Below are 19563 nucleotides of genomic sequence, written 5' to 3' on the forward strand. Positions count from 1 at the left end.
TAATATGTATAAAATTTAAAGTTGTATAAAATTTAATGTGTTTAAAATTTTATGAGTGTTAAATTTAATTTTTATATTAATATCATTTTATTTTTGATAATTTATTATTTTCGAATTATCGACTATTATATATTTTTACTCATTTTTATTTTTAATGTGTTTAACTTCATGAAAGCATAAATAAATGCTTTCTTTTTCTTGTCTGTAATTTTAGGTTGGAAAACATGGAGAAAATATTATAAAATTAACTCATCAATTGTTTACACATCCCGTACTTTTCCTTGCATTTTGACCTGTGTTCTATTCATAACATTTCGGACGATGTACTCGCCTAGCTTCTTCATGTTCCAGTCTGTTGAAGCCAATTACGTTCTTGCAATTTTGAACTGAACCCAATATTTAGTCTATGGAATTAAACCACTTTCATTTAATGTCCAACGCCTGTATCTATTTTATATATTTATTTTTTTATATTATTACTATTTTATATATTTATTTTTTGTATTGTTATTATTTTATATATTGTTACTGTTTTTTGTGCTTTTATTGTATATTTTTGGACACACAACAAAAGAACAAATGTACACAAACATTATATATATATATATATATATATATATATATATATATATATATATATATAAAACATCGTTCGTGTATCAGTAATTTTTTCCATTACTTGGGATTGAACTCACAACCTTTGGATATGATGGTAGTCGTATGGTGAACCAACTTTTTTTTTTTTTCACTTGAGCAAACTATTAATTCTGTTTTATTCAATTGGTAGTTGAAAACGATTGTCTAAAATAGGAGGACAGTAACGAATCCAATGTTTGGTATTGACTTTTTTCAAGTGTATAAAATTGAACTATTGCATTTCAATTTTATAATCATATTTGTTTCAAATTTGAATTATGAATCTATTGAATAAATTCCGGACTGAACCCTTTATTTAATCAATGGAAAAATTCACTTGGAGAAGGTCGGTGGTTGCATCGGTCGAAACATTAGGAATATCATAATCAAGAATTGTCGTCCGAAAATCCAAATAATCCAAAAATTACCAATCCACATCTAAAAATGTCCGAAGCAATGAACAATAGTTTTAGTATATTTTTACGTTTCATGATAGACCAGGTATCGGTCCGTAAGTGGTACTCTCTGTTGTACATAGTATATTCGTGAAACGGAAGGGCAGAGACGACACAATTTTGTCATATGACTCGATAAAAATGATTCGTTCTTTCGGGGCAATGTTTTGCACGACTTTAGCGATATTAACTCCATCGCCAACGATGATGGCGTAGATGTGGATCTCTTTGAAAAGTGCACGTTTAACCTCCATTTGTATCTGAGGGTCATCCAGTTCGATGGTTTTGTCCAAGAAAAGCAAACCGACCTTGCGCACGTACATGGACGGCGAGAACTTCTCAATCCTCAGCTGGCGGACCAGCGACGACAAGGAACCGAGTCGGAAACTGACAATATCGTTCACGAGCTGCCTCTCCTCCATAACCGACCCGATTTTCACGCCTTCCTTTGGTAGACATTCCTCGAAGAGGGTGCCAAATCGAAATGCGCCGCGACTTCCAGTACGGCGGATTACCTCAGCCGACGCCTTCAAAATTCGATCAGTCTTCTCTTTTCCAAAATGGTTGTCGCTCACCATAAACATCACGTCTGTCATTTGAGTGGCGTTGCACACTGGAATTAAAAGAAATGAAAGAAATACTTATGTTAGATACCTGTGTATATTTTAGCTGTTATTTATATACAAAAGAAAAAAATGGGCATCTCTCTCTTTCTCTCTCTCTCTCTCTCTCTCTCTCTCTATATATATATATATATATATATATATATATATATATATATGTATGCAACTTTATCTGTGTGTGACTTCGTTCCTTATAGACTCCGAAACGGCTGAACAGATTTTCTTTAAAATTTACAAAACTTTATTGTATTAGTCGGGATGTGATCTTAGTTAAATTTTGTCTCAGAATATCCACGATAATTACCGATAATCGATAATCAAAACCGTAACTTTAATTAATCTATCATCGGTAAAGCGATTTTTTCGATGTTGTCGCTTAGCAACAATGATAGAACAACAGGCCGTGAAAATTCTACTGTGAGTAAGTTGGTTGATAGCGTGTCTATAAAAAAAACAGTAGGTTCTCTAGAGTGCAATGTAGAATAACATATACTTAGGACTAAGTTACTGCATGGAGGCATGTGAAGCTTCCTCCCGAGCGATTTCACAGATTTCGATGAAAATAAAAATATGGGAGTGTGAAATATTCGTTGATCATCATTCAGTTCCGGGCAACATCAAGTTTCTCTGCTAGTCTATATATATATATATATATATATATATATATATATATATATATATATATATATATATATATATATATATTGGCGTAATGAACATTTAAAATTAAAATGTTTAAATTCGACGTTATTTCACGCGGTTAATGGTAGCCGAATGGAATAGGTCTTCGCTATATCGAGCCAGAGATGTCTCGTGATGCGGGATTCGAATCGTTCGACTGGTATTAATCGTGACACCCTGCACTGAAGATTCCCGAAAGGATGAAACACTAGTGTCTGTAGGTATTTAATAATTATTATAGTAAACAAATATATATATATATATATATATATATATATATATATATATATATATATATATATATATATATATATATATATATATATATATATATATATATATATATATATATATATATATGGCACAATCACGTTTACACACTGGTTTTCGCCAGATCATCGTAGTTAAGCAACGATGAGCTGGCTAGTACTAGATGGGTGACCATTTCGGAAGGCTAGGCACTATATGCATCGCGTCGAATCGTAGAAATTTCAAGGTTGGTATCTGGGGGCGCATTACTTCACTGGGACAAATGAACCCCCTGTTTTTGTTAAGACATGTATCTAGGAGACGGAAACTCTAATGTAAAAACCTGCGGTTTACTGTATACTCTGTCTTGTGGTAGCCATCTGCACCGACAAAGATTAGCAGTAATATCAAAAAGTGTGGTTGGTTCTACACAAATTAAAAAAAAAAAAGTTTACAAGTATTTTTGATATAGATGTACATAAAAATACTTTGATAAGCATGCTTTAGCTTAAATAGGGATGGTATAATAAAATTGTGGGGTCTGCGTTCGCGCTTTGACTCCATAGAATGGAAATAGGCACAAACTTTTATAAAGACTATTCATATCTATCTGCGTAAGTACACTTTGATAATTATGTTTCAGTTTTAAAAAAATATGGTATTATAAAATTATGGGGTGTTCGTTCGCACCTGACCTCCATAGAATGGAAATATGTCACAAAGTTTAATAAGGTTTTTTAATATAGATCCACAGAATATTGTGATAAGTGTTTCAGCGTGAACAGGTATGGCATATAAAATAATGGTGTTTATCTATTTTATTTTTACTTTCATCATATTTTGCTTTGGTTTTGATACCCCCTACTTCGAAATATCTCATTACAACCCTTCCTTTGCATAACCTATCATACTTTCATAAACCAGAGTCCATTTTCTGTAGGCTGTTTTTGAACCCAGTCAACGACGGGTACTTTTGCTAGTATGTATATATATATATATATATATATATATATATATATATATATATATATATATATATATATATATATATATATAAGTGAAATTGTATGCGTGTGTGTGCTTGTGTATATGTGTGTGTGTCTGTGTGCCTGTGTCTGTCTGTGTACATTCTCAAACTAATCTGTCAATGTTCAGTCTACAGACTCGAGATTTTGCAGAAGATTTTTAAAAATAATATATATACCGCTCCCCATGTGGGGGTACCAAATTGGTTAAAAGGGAAAATTATTCCCAACTCACATTTAGGTAAAAAATGCACTTTCGTAAATAATTGAATTCATTCAAAACATATCGCTAAAACCAAAACAAACATCTAAGTAAATCGCGATATATCCAGACGGTCGTGCGAGATGGGTCAGCAGTAAAGAGTGTAGGCTCATTACTGTGGGGTCCCGATTTCGAATCTCGCTAGATTCAACCACTCTGATGAGTCGTAGACGACGAAACACGTGTCAGTGGATAATTATATTTTAAAAATAATATATATATATATATATATATATATATATATATATATATATATATATATATATATATATATATATATATATATATATATATACCGCTCCCCATGTGGGAGTACTAAATAGGTTAAAAGGGAAAATTATTCTCAACTCGCATTTAGGTAAAAATGCACTTTCGTAAATAATTTAATTCATTCACATATATATATGTTGCTCTTCTTATATATATATATATATATATATATATATATATATATATATATATATATATATATATATATAAAAGAAGAGCAACATATATGTTCATTAATATAAACTAATTTACATGGTCGTGACATAGGACGTGCTAATGTTTCGGACAAATGATCAGTTAAAAACAGAAGTCTTCGTCAGACGACTTAATTAATGGTTGCTTTCCACAGAAGAAACCAGTTCTCGAACAAAAGATTTGAGGACTGGTTAAGCCTCAAGGGAGGTAACTCCTTAAAACGAAGACCAGAACTTGCAAAGATCAGGGGAGATAACTTCTTATCAACATTTGCATTTGAACTTCTTCAAGTCAATGGAAGTAACATTTTTATTTTTTCTACTCAATTAAGGTACAGGAGGGTAAGACGACTCTACCAGCCAGAAATTGAACAACGAGAAATTAAAATGTGACAAAAAAAATAAGGACTGATTTCTTCTATGGAAAGGAACCATTTATTAAGTCGTCTGACGTGAACTTCTGTTATTAACTGACCATTTGTTCGAAACATGTCCAGTGTCGCGACCATATAAATTTGTTTTTAAAGACAAGAATTCAAAGTTTTACAAAATTCAGAGCAATAAGACAAAGAAAAAAAGGACTCATTTCGATTATATATATATATATATATATATATATATAGTAGGGAGACTCGATATTGCCCCGGATTGAACGAGAGTCAACGAATGTTTTACCTTCTTATATTTTATTGTCATCAAAATCGGTGAAATCGTCCATTTTTCAATCAAATCAATAGATTGCCTGTTCTAGTTGGGACCCACTGTGGTGTACCGGGAGGAAACTTCACACATCTCTCCACAGTGTCATTGTTCACAATACATTGTAGTTTATATGGCACTGTAGAGAACCTACTGTTGATTTTATAAATTTATTTTATATAATGCTTGAATTAAACTACAATATATATATATATAATTGATTAAGTAACCCTGCTACAAAAGACATTTAATCGCTCTAATTAGGTCTGTTCATGATCATATTTAACAGTATGTGATGTCTGTATAGTTCCTTTTTTTTTTTTAATCAAATTATAAATATAATTACATCTATTAATCATTAGGTACGGGCAAAAATGGGCGGGTAAAAATAGGGGAACCTAGTTTTGAAAGCCGATTTATCATAATTTGTTTTTGTCGGTTTCCGACTACTTTTTGATTTTATTTGAAAAATTAAAGACTAAACTTAATTTCATAAAGAAAAAATATTTGTACACGTGAAAAAAAAAAAGTTATGAAAATGTTTTCACGGCGAGCTATACAATTCGGCTAAATTTTGAAATTAAATAAATTCATCGTAAAAATCCTTTAAAAGATAAATATTAGTTTTCTGGGTCTATTTCAAAGATAATTAGTAAAGTTCTAAGATATTGAATTAGATTTAAAAAAAAAAAAAAAAAAAAAAAAAAAAACACTTTGTCTGTGCAAAAAAAAAAAAAAAAAAAACTAAAAAAAACTTAATTAACCCTCAAAAAGCAAGTAATTTACCGTTCGCCAAAAACGCAACAAACTAAAAAAAAATGTAAACACGCTTATAAGGAGGCACAAAATTTCAGCCAATCGAAACGCTGTTTCAAAATGAAGTCATGATAGTGAAAGGGAGTAGGGGTGTCAGGTTTCTCCCCCCCCCCTCCTAGACGTGCATCCATACATTCCTATTCTGAACGTTTGTATCAGTTTTTATCACATTTTAATTTAATTATTTTTTATGTTCCTGTTTTAAATTAATTTTTTTTTAATTATTGTTCAATATTATATAAAAAATTATGTTACGCCGAAGTTTCACATTCTTGCGAGCAAGGAAATTATTAAAATCTTGCATATAAAAATTATGCGAAACCTGTAATTTAAAAAAAAAGTAGAAATATTTTTGCTATTATATTTATTTTGTGTGTGAAAATATTAAATAAATAATGCTTAATTCAATGGTAATATCGGTAGTTCGAGCAATTATTTTTTTCTTCGAGTTATATCGAATTAATTAATACGGACTTTAGGGGCTTTTTTCGTAATGTTCCTGTAAAAAAAAATTTTATTGTTACAATTTATTGTTGCTTTATTTATATAAAAAAAAGCAAAAATAAATTCTTGCGTATTTTATTTACTGCTGAAAACCATAACTTTAGTAAAGATATTTTTGTTTAATGAAAAAAATACATTTCCACTAAGATTTAAATAAAAATAATTCGTTCATTATATTCTGCGATCATTATTTGATAAATACTTAAATTTTCATTAAAATTGGTTAATTTTCTGATTTTTGGTGAATTTTTAAGTAAAGGGAGGGGTCAAAATGTTTATACATTCATTTTGCCCTACCTATTAATCATGTAAGTTTGAGAAATTGTATTTATTAATTTAGCTTTAAGGGAGATAGTTTCTTACAACGAAGACCAAAACTTGTAAGATCAGGGGAGATTACTTCTTATCAACATTTGCATTTGAACTTCAAGGGGGGTAACTTTTTACATTTTTATTTTTTCCAAACATTCAGGTCAATGAGGGTAAGATGCCTCCACCTTTTATAGGAACAATGAGAAATTTAGAGGAGACAAAAGGACCAACTTAAAAAAAAAAAGGTGAACCACGAAGGAACACATAAAAACTTTAAACACGCAAAATTCAAGTACAGAATATTTTCTAATAAAAATTATTTAAAATTAAATATTAAATTTATTATTAAGTAAAATATAAAATTAATAACTTATTTAGGTGCAAGTACATTCAACCTTAATGAAAAAACAAAAATACAGAAAAATCTTTCTGGTCACAAAACGAATATTTCGTCACAGAACGAAGTTTTCATATTCCAAAAATTACGTAAATTGATCAAATAGTTTGTTTTTAACTAAGAAAATAAAATTTCATCAGTAATCAAAACAGGGATTGCCTCGCATCATTGCCGTTAAAGAAAAACAAGGGCAAACAACTTCCCAATAATTCAAACTTGCGAGATCAGCTTTGTAATGCTACCGATTTCACATTAATCGCTTGAAATTGTTTAAAATTAAATTTCTTTATATAAAAAATACTTGATAAGTTCATGTGATTTTGAGAAAATGATATTAAAGTAAATAGAAGAAAATACTTAATGATTGATAATAATGGGATTGTGTATAGTATTATTCATATAGCCTACGAAATCATGGGTGGTGTTCTGACTGGGTTCTAACCGACCAGCAGTAATTATCATCCCTTACACTGCTGGTTGTGTAAGCATGAAACATTAGTTTCTGTGGGTATAAAAATAATTGTTAAAAGCCCAATTGAGAAGTTAAAGTTACGCCCTCTTTAAGGAATTACGAAAATGCGATCAACTTTAGCGTAAATGCAACATTCTGACTTCTGAGTGTTGAATACTCTCACTGACAGTTTAGTGTGAATGCCCGCCGATATGGTATTTATAGTATTAATGTTTTAATTGTCTGTAGACTGAAGAAAAGATGCTAGCCTACTAAGTAAAGGGCAGCTTTGTAACGGGGTTCGAATCTCCCAGAAAATCAAAAGGCTGTCTAAAAATGACGTCAAGTAGCTGGAGGGAGGTACGGAGTGCTGGTTTTCTTTTCTTTTCTCCCCCCACCACTCCAGCGGTGTATGCGTACATTCCTCTTGTAGAAGTTTGAATAATTTTTACCATTTTTTAATTTAATTATTTTTCTGTGTTCCTGCTTTTAAATAATTTTTTTTTTTATTTTACAAAATTATATAAAAATTATGCTATGCCGAAAGTTTCACATTCATTCAAGCAAGGAAAATATTAAAATCTTACATATAAAAATTATGCGAAACATGTAAGTTAATAAAAAGTAGAAATATTTTTTTCAATTATAATGTTTTTGTGTGAAAATAAACAATGTTTAATTCAATACTAGTAGTTGGAGAAATTCATTTTTCTTAGATTTACACCGAATTCATTAATACGGACTTAAGGGGCTTTTTTCGTAATGTTCCTAAAAAAAATATTCTTTTTAATTGTTACAATTTACGATGCTTTATTTTCATTTAAAAAAAAAAAAAAAATGAATTCATGCATTTTTTTTATGACTGAAAACCATGACTTTAGTAAAGATGTTTTTTTTTTAAACAAAATAATGCATTTCATATATTCCGTGATCATTATTTGATAAATACTAAAAATTTCATTAAAATTAATTAATTTTCTGATTTTTGGTGAATTTTTCAGTAAAAGGAGGGGTCAAAATGTTTATACATTTTAAGCATCGGCATTCATTTTGAACGTACCTAATTTTTATATACTAGCAGGCTAGCCGGCGTTGCAAGGTTGTAAAATACGCATAAATATTATATTTTAATTCCTGCAGATTCTTATTACGGATCCAGTTCTCTATTGATTATTATCAAATATATAGCAATGATTTCGAAAGTTACAATAAAATATGACGTGATTACCATCAGTTAGAATTGAAACCAGAACGTTAGCACCCCAGCCGTTAATAATCATTCCAGCCGTCTGAGCTACTAATAGATAGCTGCAGATTGTTAAATGTTAAGCGATTTTGAGCTATGAATGCTTAATTTTATGCATGCGCAAAATTAACAGTGGGAGTAATGTTTTATTCGACTTAACCCTTTTGACAAAGTCACTTAGATATCTATCTATCTAGCTAGCTTACTGTTTCGTTTTCGATTTTGACCCCTTAGCAGCAAGTTCTGCCGGCCAAAAACTAAGTCGAAAGTGTGCTACAAGTTCAAACATTTTTTATCAAATTTCAACTCTGTAGACCAAATATTCAGAGAGGAGTTTGGTAGACACTTTTCATACACACTGACAAAATTATGTATATATATATATATATATATATATATATATAGTTAGCGTATATATATATATAGTTAGTGTATATATATATATATATATATATATATATAATGAACATTTGTGTGTGCCTGTGTGTGTGACTTCCTTGTGGACTCCGAAACAGCTGGGACAATTTTTTTAACAAATGTACTTTATATGCCCAACTGTGTTTTAGATAGATTTTGTATCGAAATGTCTTCAAGAAGCATCTTAATTATAAGAATTGAAAAAATCCGATAAAAAAGGAACAGGCGATTTTGACTAAAGTTAACACCTTATACAGCCTAACATCACAAGTGCATTTGAGAAGTTTTATTACCGCACAAGCAGAAAGGCTTGGCATATAAAATCAACTGTAGGTTCTTTGATATGACAGAGGCGCACTGACAATGAATCTTTCTGTTCAGAGCACAATTAGATGATGATTCTTGATATTTGTATTTTAACTTTTAATTGAAACGATTTTATGAAAATAATTTCATAAAATCTAATGTAGATTCTCTATTGTGCAATGTTGACTACAATCTATTGTGGACTAAGAAACTGCCAGGGGGATTGAAAAATTGGCAATTTTACTGATTTCGATGACAATGAAAATATGGGAGGGTGGAACACTCGTTGATTGTCATTCATACTCTGGCAACGTTAGGTGTCCCTGCTATTATATATATAAATATTTCTGTGTGCTAGAACGTTTTCATCTTAAATTCTACGTAATTATTCAGAATGTAGAAACTATGCATAAATAGAATTCAGCGTAATAGTGAAATTAAACCTGTCATCTAATAAGAAACCCTAAATAAATGAATAAGTAATTAACACTCGTTTTTCAAAAGAATATGCAAATTAGTTAACTTTCATGTAGTCGCTTACATATCCATGACTGAGTACATTTTTCATGGACAAAAAGTCTAATCTCTCTCTCTCTCTCTCTCTATATATATATATATATATATATATATATATATATATATATATACACTAAGTAAATGAAGGGACAATAATTAACCAACATACCTTCCTGCTCCCGTACAAGTATTTGGTCTTTGACAGTGCAAGTCTTTTTGGAGAGCAGTCCACTGTTTCGCAACAATTCATCAAACGTTTCAAAAGTGTAGACAAAGTCTTCAGACGGCCGGCTTGCAATGTCTTCCAGTTCTATCTGGTCAATAAACGGTCCGATCCCAATCACGAACAGTTTCACGCCAGATTCTTTCAACTGCTTTGCCTCGGAGGAGGCTTGCTCTTGATCAGACGTCCTCCCATCTGTAAACAAAACAATGATCTTGTCCACTCCATCCCGCAGCGATTGGTCATTGAATTCATCAGTCCTCATCTCGTGAAGGGCTTTGCCAATCTTGGTACCCCCGCCAAGGTACTTGATATTGCCAATGACCTTGAGGATGTCTTCCTTGGTGGTCGCATCATTGAAGCGCAGTTTTGAGTAGTATTCATGACTGAAGACAGACACCCCGACTCGCACCTTTGAAGGGCCGATATCGAACTTTGCGACAATATCTTCGATGACGTTCACCTGTTTCTGAAACTCGTCTATCCGAATGCTTGACGATGAATCCAAGAGGAAATAGATATCCGCTACTTTGTTTCTGCAGGCTAAAAGATTAAATAGACATAAAATGAGATAAATCATCATCATCATCATCATCATCATCATCATCTAGGTTAATTACTGTTTCAAATTATAAAGCACCAGCAAAATGAAAAATACAAAATGCAATACAATGTAAAAACAAACGATTATAAAAGTAAAATGAGAAAACGGCAGCTACATGAACGGCAAAAAAAAAAATATGCGATAACATATAGACTTGTTTACAAAAAGGATATTTGAACAGAGAAACGAAATATCTACTTACAACCGCACAAAACAATACAATCAGAACAAACTATATAAAAGCTAAGATGAGTTAAATTCAGAAAAAGAGTAAATATAAACTCTGTGGACTAAGAGACGAAACTATAAATCATATGATAAGTGAATGCAACAGACTACGCAAAAAGAAATACAAAAACACACATATTTGCGAGGGAGGCAGTTCACTGAGAACTATGCAAACGTCTGAACTTGAACATGCAGACAAGTGGAACAGACATAACCTGAAAACAGTAATGAAAAATGAAAATCATAAAATCCTCTTTAATATGATGGTACAAATTGACAAACTTATCCTTGCAAGGAAACTGTGTGATAATAGTCGACAAGAACATAAAAATCTGCCAAATTATAGATTTCCACGTCCCAGCATTTCACATGGTGATGGTCAATGAGGTAGTAAAGCTAAGCAAATGCACAAAACTAGCCAGAGAGATGAAAGGAATACGGAACTTGAAGAAAATGACAGCAATATCAATAATAATAATAGGAGCACTTAGAACAGTTTCAAAAAAAACCTTGAAAAGTGACTTGAATTCAAAGGGAAAATAGATACTGTTTAAAGCACCGCAACGTTGAAAACAGCTGAACTACTCAAAAAAAATCATTGAGTGCAGAAACCAACTCATATGGTCGAATGAGTTCGACCATTTGTTGATAAACTAGCTGTTTGAACACCTTCTATTCTGATAGTTTCCTTTCTTGGACCGCTAAACTTTGAAATTCTCTTCCTGGTTTTTTTTTTTTTACTTCCCTGACTGTACTGACATGCAGAAGTTTAATTGTAACGTGAACAGACATCTTACCACTCAACTTGCGACATAGTGGCCTGTATACATGCTCCCAATAAATAGCGCATCACATCTAAGCGGCAATACGCCTGTTTGGAGTGAAAAGGTGTGAAACAAAATAAAGTAATACTGTCGAAACATAAAACTAAAAGAATAAAACTATCAGAGAAACAATATCATCTGCTGCCCCCCTCCACCGCCTTCACGATTACGAAAAAAAAAAAAAACTATTGTTACAAGCATCAGCTGGTGCCACGGAAAAGGGGCATGAAAGGTTAAGGAGGATGGAAAGACCGTGGAAAGAAAGCGCAATCACCAGTAGAAAAGTATGAGGATAACTGCTATTCTGAGAAAGCTTATTCCAAGTCAGGTTCCAGAGAAACCAATGGTCGCTATCAGGGATAAATGGCTGTTGTGAGAACGAGAAGTGATTTGACAAAGTGTCTGAAAGAATGGTAAGTTCTGGAAATCTTCTAAAATTTCTTGTCATTCAGAGATCAGAGAACAGTGTGCGATATTATTGTGCGATTCCTGTTAATAACTTGTTTGAGAATATGCAATAATAATAATAATAATAATAATAATAATAATAATAATAATAATAATAATAATAATAATAATGATAATAATTATAAAAATAATAATAATAATAATAATAATAATGACAATAAAAAAAATAATAATAATAATAATGATAACGATAACGATAATGATAACGATAATATTAATAATGATAATAAAGACAATAAAAATATTAATAATAATAATGACAATAAAAATAGCAATAAAATAATAATAATGATGATAATAATAATAATAATAATAATTATTATTATTATTATTATTATTATTATTATTATTATTATTATTATTAAAATGCTAATGATAATAATCATGATAATAATGATAATTATATGATTAATTTATAAATTATAATTTAATTTAATTTTTAATTTTATTATAATTTAATATAATAATTTATAAATTAATTATTATAATGATCTTAAAAATAATTTAATGATAATGAATAATAATAATAATAATAATAATAATGATAAAAATAATAAAACTAATAATAACAATGATAATAAAAATAATGATAATAATAATAATAATAATAATAATAGTAATTATAATGATAATGATAATAATAATAATGATAATAAAAATAATGATAATAATAATAATTATAAAAAATAATAATGATGATAAAAATAATAATAATAATGATAATGACAATAATAACAACAAATATAATAATAATAATAATAATAATAACAACAACAAAAATAATAATAATAACAACAAAATAATAATGATAATAAAATAATAATAAAAATAATAATAATAATAACAAAATAATAATACAAATAATAATAATAATAATAATAATATTAATAATAATAATAACAAAAATAATAATGATAATAAAAATATTAATAATGATAATAAAATAATAATAATAATAATAATAAAAATAATAATAATGATAATAATATAATTAACGATAACAAAAATAATAATGATAATAAAAATATTAATAATGATAATAATAATAATAATAAGAAGAAGAAGAAGAATTTTATATTATAAATAATAATAATAATAATAATAATAAAAATATTAATAATGATAATAATAATAATAATAATAAGAAGAAGAAGAATTTTATATTATAAATAATAATAATAATAAAAATAAATAATAAATGAGTCAAACATAACAAATGCATCTGTCTCAGCTGGTATCACACAAAATACCGGTGAATGGTCAAGGAGGATGGAAAGATCGAGGAGGTAGAGCACTAATCAGACCTCCACTGACAGAATGCGAAGAGGACTGGAATCTTAGATAGGATTACTGTCACTCAAATCCAAGTGATGACCAATTGTCGTTGCCAGCGAGAAATCGTTAACAAGCGGCTGTTACAATAACGCAATGTCATTTGCAAAGGTTATCAGAAGACGCGGAGCATACTGTAAATCTCGGTTGACTTATTGTCATCCAGACTCCAGGTAACACCACCGGTTGTTATTAGGGATTAATCTCTGATGATGACCTGCGTGTGATCTCCTAATTAGTACAAATAATAATAATCTTACCTTTATCTTGAAGGGGGATTTCGATGGTCGTGGTGGTTGATGGTATCACAGTTGTTGTCGAACGAGTCGATGGTGTCACTGTCGTTGTCGGACGAGATGGACTGGTTTGGATCGTTGTTGACGTAGGAACGACTGAAAAAACAAACAAAAAAAAACGTTGGCCTTTAAAATAAAATTCCCAATTGAGTGATTGGAAAAAGACAAAGTATATACCTTTATTTATTTATTTCGTATGCAAACTTATAATCACATTAGCGTATGGAAGTGAAACCAAGCCAATAAGGGTTGAGGACATGCGTTGCATGAAGAGAAATGATACGGTGAATGTGCAATGTAAGCCTTCAAGTCGGGCTTAGATCTGATTACCCTAGAGGAAGATTAAACAGACAAGGATATATATATATATATATATATATATATATATATATATATAACTGTACAGAAGGTCCGAAAAAAATTGGTACCGTCGGTTTCAAGTTTCAATAAGGAAGACCAATTAATGGTAAATAATGTTAGGCTCTCGTCAGCCTTTTAATTTTCTCTTTATATATTATTGTTATCAGTTTGTCTAGAAAGATAAACAGAAAACAATATGGCTGACGAAAGCCTAACATTATTTACCATTAACTAGTCTTCCTTATGTTAGGCTTGAAACCGACGGTACCAATGTTTTTTCTGACCTTCTGTACAGTTTTAAATAAATATTAAGTTCTTTTTCTTTGTAATCGAGCACTTTGATGGAATTCTTTCCCAAAACAGTAAACCAATATATATGTACATATATGTGTGTGTGTGTGTGTGTGTGTGTGTGTGTGTGTGTGTGTGTGTGTGTGTATAAAAAGAGTGTAGCCATCAACAATTGTAGATTTTTCAAACTTTTATCATTTTTTAATATTTTTATAACGCGTTTCACGCATTGTTTAGCTCTCTTCAAATATTTTTTATAATGTTTTGTGAGTTAAAAGTTTATAGAATTTCATTTTATTTCTGCTAGCACCGATTGTGTTTTTGAGAGAACTGCCAATACGAGACTTGGTGTCTAGAGTTTGGCAGGTCAAGGGTTCAATCGGTTAGAGTTAAATTCATTTGATGGGTGGAAGCAGTTGAGTCTATTCGGTGAATATTTTCATGATTTTTTAAAGAGTTTTTCCTTTTTGATGTGTGTGTGTGTGTGTGTGTGTGTGTGTGTGTGTGTGTGTGTGTGTGTGTGTGTGTGTGTGTGTGTACTAGCAGACCGCCCAGTGTTCCCTGGTCGTATAATACGTGTAGGTAATATATTTTAATTCATGCAGATTTCTTTTTTATTATTATAGAACTAATTCTCTATTGATTATTATTTATATATATATTTCAAAAGTTATTTAAAAAAATATATGACTCCGATACAACCCGCTAGAACGTTTAGTCGTCATTTATCTCTCCGGCATCGATACCGTTCCAGCTACCAACACATGGATATTAAAGGTTGAAAATTAAGCGACTCTGAGTTATGAATGTTTAATTTTTCACACGCGCAAAAGTAACAGCAGGAGTAATGGTTTATTTGACTTACTCTGCCAATCTCAACTTTTTTTTTTTTTTGCTCAATTTTGACCCCTTAGCAAATGCTTTTTAGACTAAAAACAAAAACGAAATTGTTCCACAGATCGAAATTCTCTACCTATCAAGTTTCATGTCTGTCGGCCAAAAATTCAGAGAGGAGTTTAGTAGAAAGGTTCTGCACACACACAGACAAGGTCACTTTATATATATATATATATATATATATATATATATATATATATATATATATATATATATATATATACATACAAGGGGCGTGCAATAAGTAATACCCCTGACCCGCTCCCAGTTGTCTGATCTAGCTGAAATTTTGCATGTGCAATGATTTATATCACTACGGGTTATGTGGCAAATTACAGCTCTGAAATAATTGTGGTTTCTGTTTTACAGGTGTTTGAACTGAGTCAGGTGTGAAATGGAGCCTGTTGAATGTCGAGCAGTGATCCGGTTTTTGTATTTTAAAGGACGCACACCAAGAACTTGTTTACATTGGACTTGAAAACAATCAGATTGTAGTCAGCTCGAAAGCAGGCAATCGGAAGATAGTATAGTTCTAAGAAAGAAGCTTTGTTTGTGGAATCTGCATTTAGGTCTAGGTACAGAGTGTGGGAAATTATTGATAGTGGTTTGGGCCAGACGAGTGTTTTCTGTGAAAGTTTGGCGGGGGTGGGGAGGACCATAGATGAGCACTTGCCATGATACTAACGATAAAGCAGAGACAGGCTCGCAACGTCTCTTCTGTGAGAAAGAGGTTACAGGGAAGAGAAAAGGGCCCCCCCCCCACTAAGCTACGAAGTCTATTTTGAACTCTGTCAAGGCAGGATAAGCTGCTTCTAGCAGCTCCTACTCAAATGTGGCAACAGTTCTCCATCATTGGCCGTACCTGGCTTTTATATAGGTAGAGAATTGCGTCAGGAGGGAGATATCTACTGGAGCAATTGAAGGCTCCCACCATTTTTCCAGCGACCTTGACAATGGATTTGATATACGTGTTCCATTTCAGGTCAGGAGTAAATGTCAACTAAATGTGTGTGAAAGGTGATAATGTACGTACAAACATTAAGTGCCATAGCGTGTGAAATTGAACCTACCCACTTTACAAGTCTTCTTCAGAATATCGGATCGTATACGAGCAAGAGCGTTGTAATTCGAAGTGTGCATAAAATATTCGTTTTTGGGGTGGCTGGCGATTCCTCGGAGTTCACGGACACTAACATGGTTTCCAATTCCGATTGCAAAAAGTGACACATTTGCATTTTTGCAAGCTTCGGCCTCGATCTGGGTTTCTTTTGGGGTTTGAGACTCGCCATCCGTGAGGATAATACCAATATGTCTGACCCAAGATCTCGCTCCTCGGTCCGTCTTAAATGCCTCATTTCTTAAAATATGCAGGGCGTCGGCTGTGTTGGTATCTCCGTTGAGCTGTCTGATGCTGCTGATCTTTCTTTTCAGCTCGGCTTTGTCTGTGGAGTCATAGAGGTCGATTTCGATTTGAGCCCAGTTGCTGAAGGACATCACTCCCAGTCTAGTCTATAAAATAAAAAAGAAATTTTATTTACGTACAACAAATTAAGGCACGGCAAGGCACGGCAAGGCACGGCAAATGATATTAGCTGATTTTCTATTCATGTGATGTTTATGCACGTTATTCGATTCTTATGTCAAGAACAAAAAGAAGCAACCGATTTTAATTTAGACGGACTGCCATGCTGTGTGTTCGTGTTTTTTTTTTTTTTTTTTTTTTGTAAAATCTGTTTAGTAAATATTTACTATAAAAAACAAACGAAAAACACCATTAAAAACATTTTCTATTAAAAAAAGTAAACAAATATTTTTTTTTATTTTAAGGGAATATGTTTTTTATATATGTGACTAGTATTTCTGTTAAATATTTCCCCTAAATATGAAAAAATTATTTTTTTACAAAGATTTAAAAAAAAAAAAATTACAGCATGCAAGTCTGTTTAAATTAAAATCGGTTGCTTCTTATCATCCTTGGCATACCTTAATTTGTCGTGAATTTGTCGTATATAAGTTTCTTGTGATTTTGTCGTACCTTAATTTGTGTGATTTTGTCGTATCTGAATTTTTTGTGATTTTGCTGTGCTTTAATTTGTCGTGATTTTGTCATATCTGAATTTGTTGTACATAAATAATACCCCCCCCAAAAAAAAATGTTTCGGATTTTTTAAAAATTTGAATTCATTTGTGGGGGTTTTATTCTCACCACGTTTCGGCCAATGTAACAGCTGACTATCTTCATGCGCATCTTTTTGACTTCGGAAATCTGTCGGAATATTTTAATGGGTCCTTTTTTTTTATTTGATCCGTGCGAGGTATCTTCGTTTCGTTCTGTCAGACATGACCGTGTAGAAATCTTGTGTACTTTCTTAACCAATGGCTCAGCGGATAAGAGTGCTAAGTTTATTCAGTTTTACGTGACAGTCTTCTGGGGATGTAGGTTCAATTATTAGTGTGGGCGATAGTAAGAATGTAATAACTAACTACTTAAGACATATATACCGTCATAGCTGAGAGGATGAGAATGAGCTTAACCCGTGGGTAAAATAAACAGTCTCGTTCGATTTCCGTACAGATTCTCAAGCTCGACAACACGTATCTAAAGAAGGTCAGAGGGTAGATCGGCCGAAACATTATGACCATAACATTATTGATGAGAACAGTATTCTGAAGGATCAAAAATGATATAAAGGAGTCGATATTCTAATCTCATTAAATTAGACGTCAAAGATTGAAGTGATACTCAAGTTGTTCTTCCAGTAAAATTATATAGTTGCTTATGCCTGTTTCATTTATCTGAAATATAATTATATAGTTAATTATGCTTGATTGGGTTATGTGGAAATATGCCTATACAGTTACTAAGATCTGGTTGGTTGAATACAATTATATAGTTACTTCTGTCAGATTGATTTATGTCGAAATGCAATTATCTAGTTACTGATGTCTCATTGGTTCAAGTTAAAATATGACGGGCCATGTAAATCGTTTACATAGTATTTATTTACAAAGTATATGCTTACATAACAAAGTAATCTACACAGCATTCATAGGGGAAGCACGCGCATAATTTCGGCATGAAATTACCTAGTGTGGTATAAAACTTCAACAGTAAATTCAAAAAGAGGAAGTGAATGGTATAAGCTGCTGTTGTCGCTTACCTGTAAGGCTCCCATACCGACGTCCAGCTGATCCACCAGATCTTTTACAAACTTTAACATTTTCTGAAAATCAGGACCCCATATACTTCTCGAAGAATCCAGGATCAACACGATATCGGCAGGGTTTCTCGAACATTCTAATGCATCAGGAAATTTAGCTGAGGAACAGATCAAACAAGAAACAATAATGAAATCCAAAATCTCGATGGTTGTGTACAACACATTATACCCCTTTCTTTCTTTCTTTCTCTCTTTCTTTCTTTCTTTCTTTCTCGCTTTCTCTCTCTCTCTCTCGTTCTCTCTCTCTTTCTCTCTTTCTTTATCTCTCTCTTTCTGTCTTTCCCTTTATCTATTTTTTTCTTTCTCTAAGGATTTTTATCCTCGCCCACCCCCCTCAAATCAACAGAGATGAGACCATTCCTGTAATGACCTGTTGATTGTAGTGTAATTCTGGTTCTGTGCAGTTCTAGGAGGTCCACCCTCCCAGGTTTTGTCTTCACTCTTTGAGAAAGAGGTTAATTTATAGCTAATCGCCTGAGGCACTCTTGCCGAGAAATGCCGACGGGGCTGTCCAGGCACTATTTATTGCAGGTCAGAATGGCTCTTCCTCGAGGGGCGCTGACTTCTCGATCCCACCTTCCAACCTTGGTGTCACATTTCTTGCAGTAGTCGAGAACTAAATACCTCTTTCTCCGTCTCTCTCTTTCTTCATCACTCTCTCTATTTCTTTATCTCTTTCTTTCTTTCTCCATTTCTTTCATTATCTATTTCCATCCCTCTCTCTTACGTTTAGCGTATCTTCCTCCCCTCTCTCTCTCTC

The 19563-nt window shown here is 31.8% G+C and overlaps 1 protein-coding gene across 1 annotated transcript in view; it reads right to left on the reverse strand.

Moving 5' to 3' along the window:
- Nucleotides 1–770: 770 nt before the first annotated feature.
- LOC145259931 (matrilin-1-like) overlaps nt 771–19563 on the reverse strand; it is a 29022-nt gene continuing 10229 nt past the window's right edge. The window contains exons 3-7 of the mRNA XM_080117891.1: nt 18744–18901; nt 16653–17091; nt 13999–14130; nt 10229–10825; nt 771–1704 (exon numbers count right to left, since the gene is read on the reverse strand). Of these exons, the coding sequence (XP_079974017.1) occupies nt 1124–1704; nt 10229–10825; nt 13999–14130; nt 16653–17091; nt 18744–18901 (1907 nt within the window). The 3' untranslated portion in view covers nt 771–1123. The remainder of the gene's footprint in view (nt 1705–10228; nt 10826–13998; nt 14131–16652; nt 17092–18743; nt 18902–19563) is intronic.

This window comes from Euprymna scolopes, chromosome 35, assembly GCF_053919585.1.
Source record: "Euprymna scolopes isolate OS-2025 chromosome 35, ASM5391958v1, whole genome shotgun sequence".
Classification (NCBI taxonomy): Eukaryota; Metazoa; Mollusca; class Cephalopoda; order Sepiida; family Sepiolidae; genus Euprymna; species Euprymna scolopes.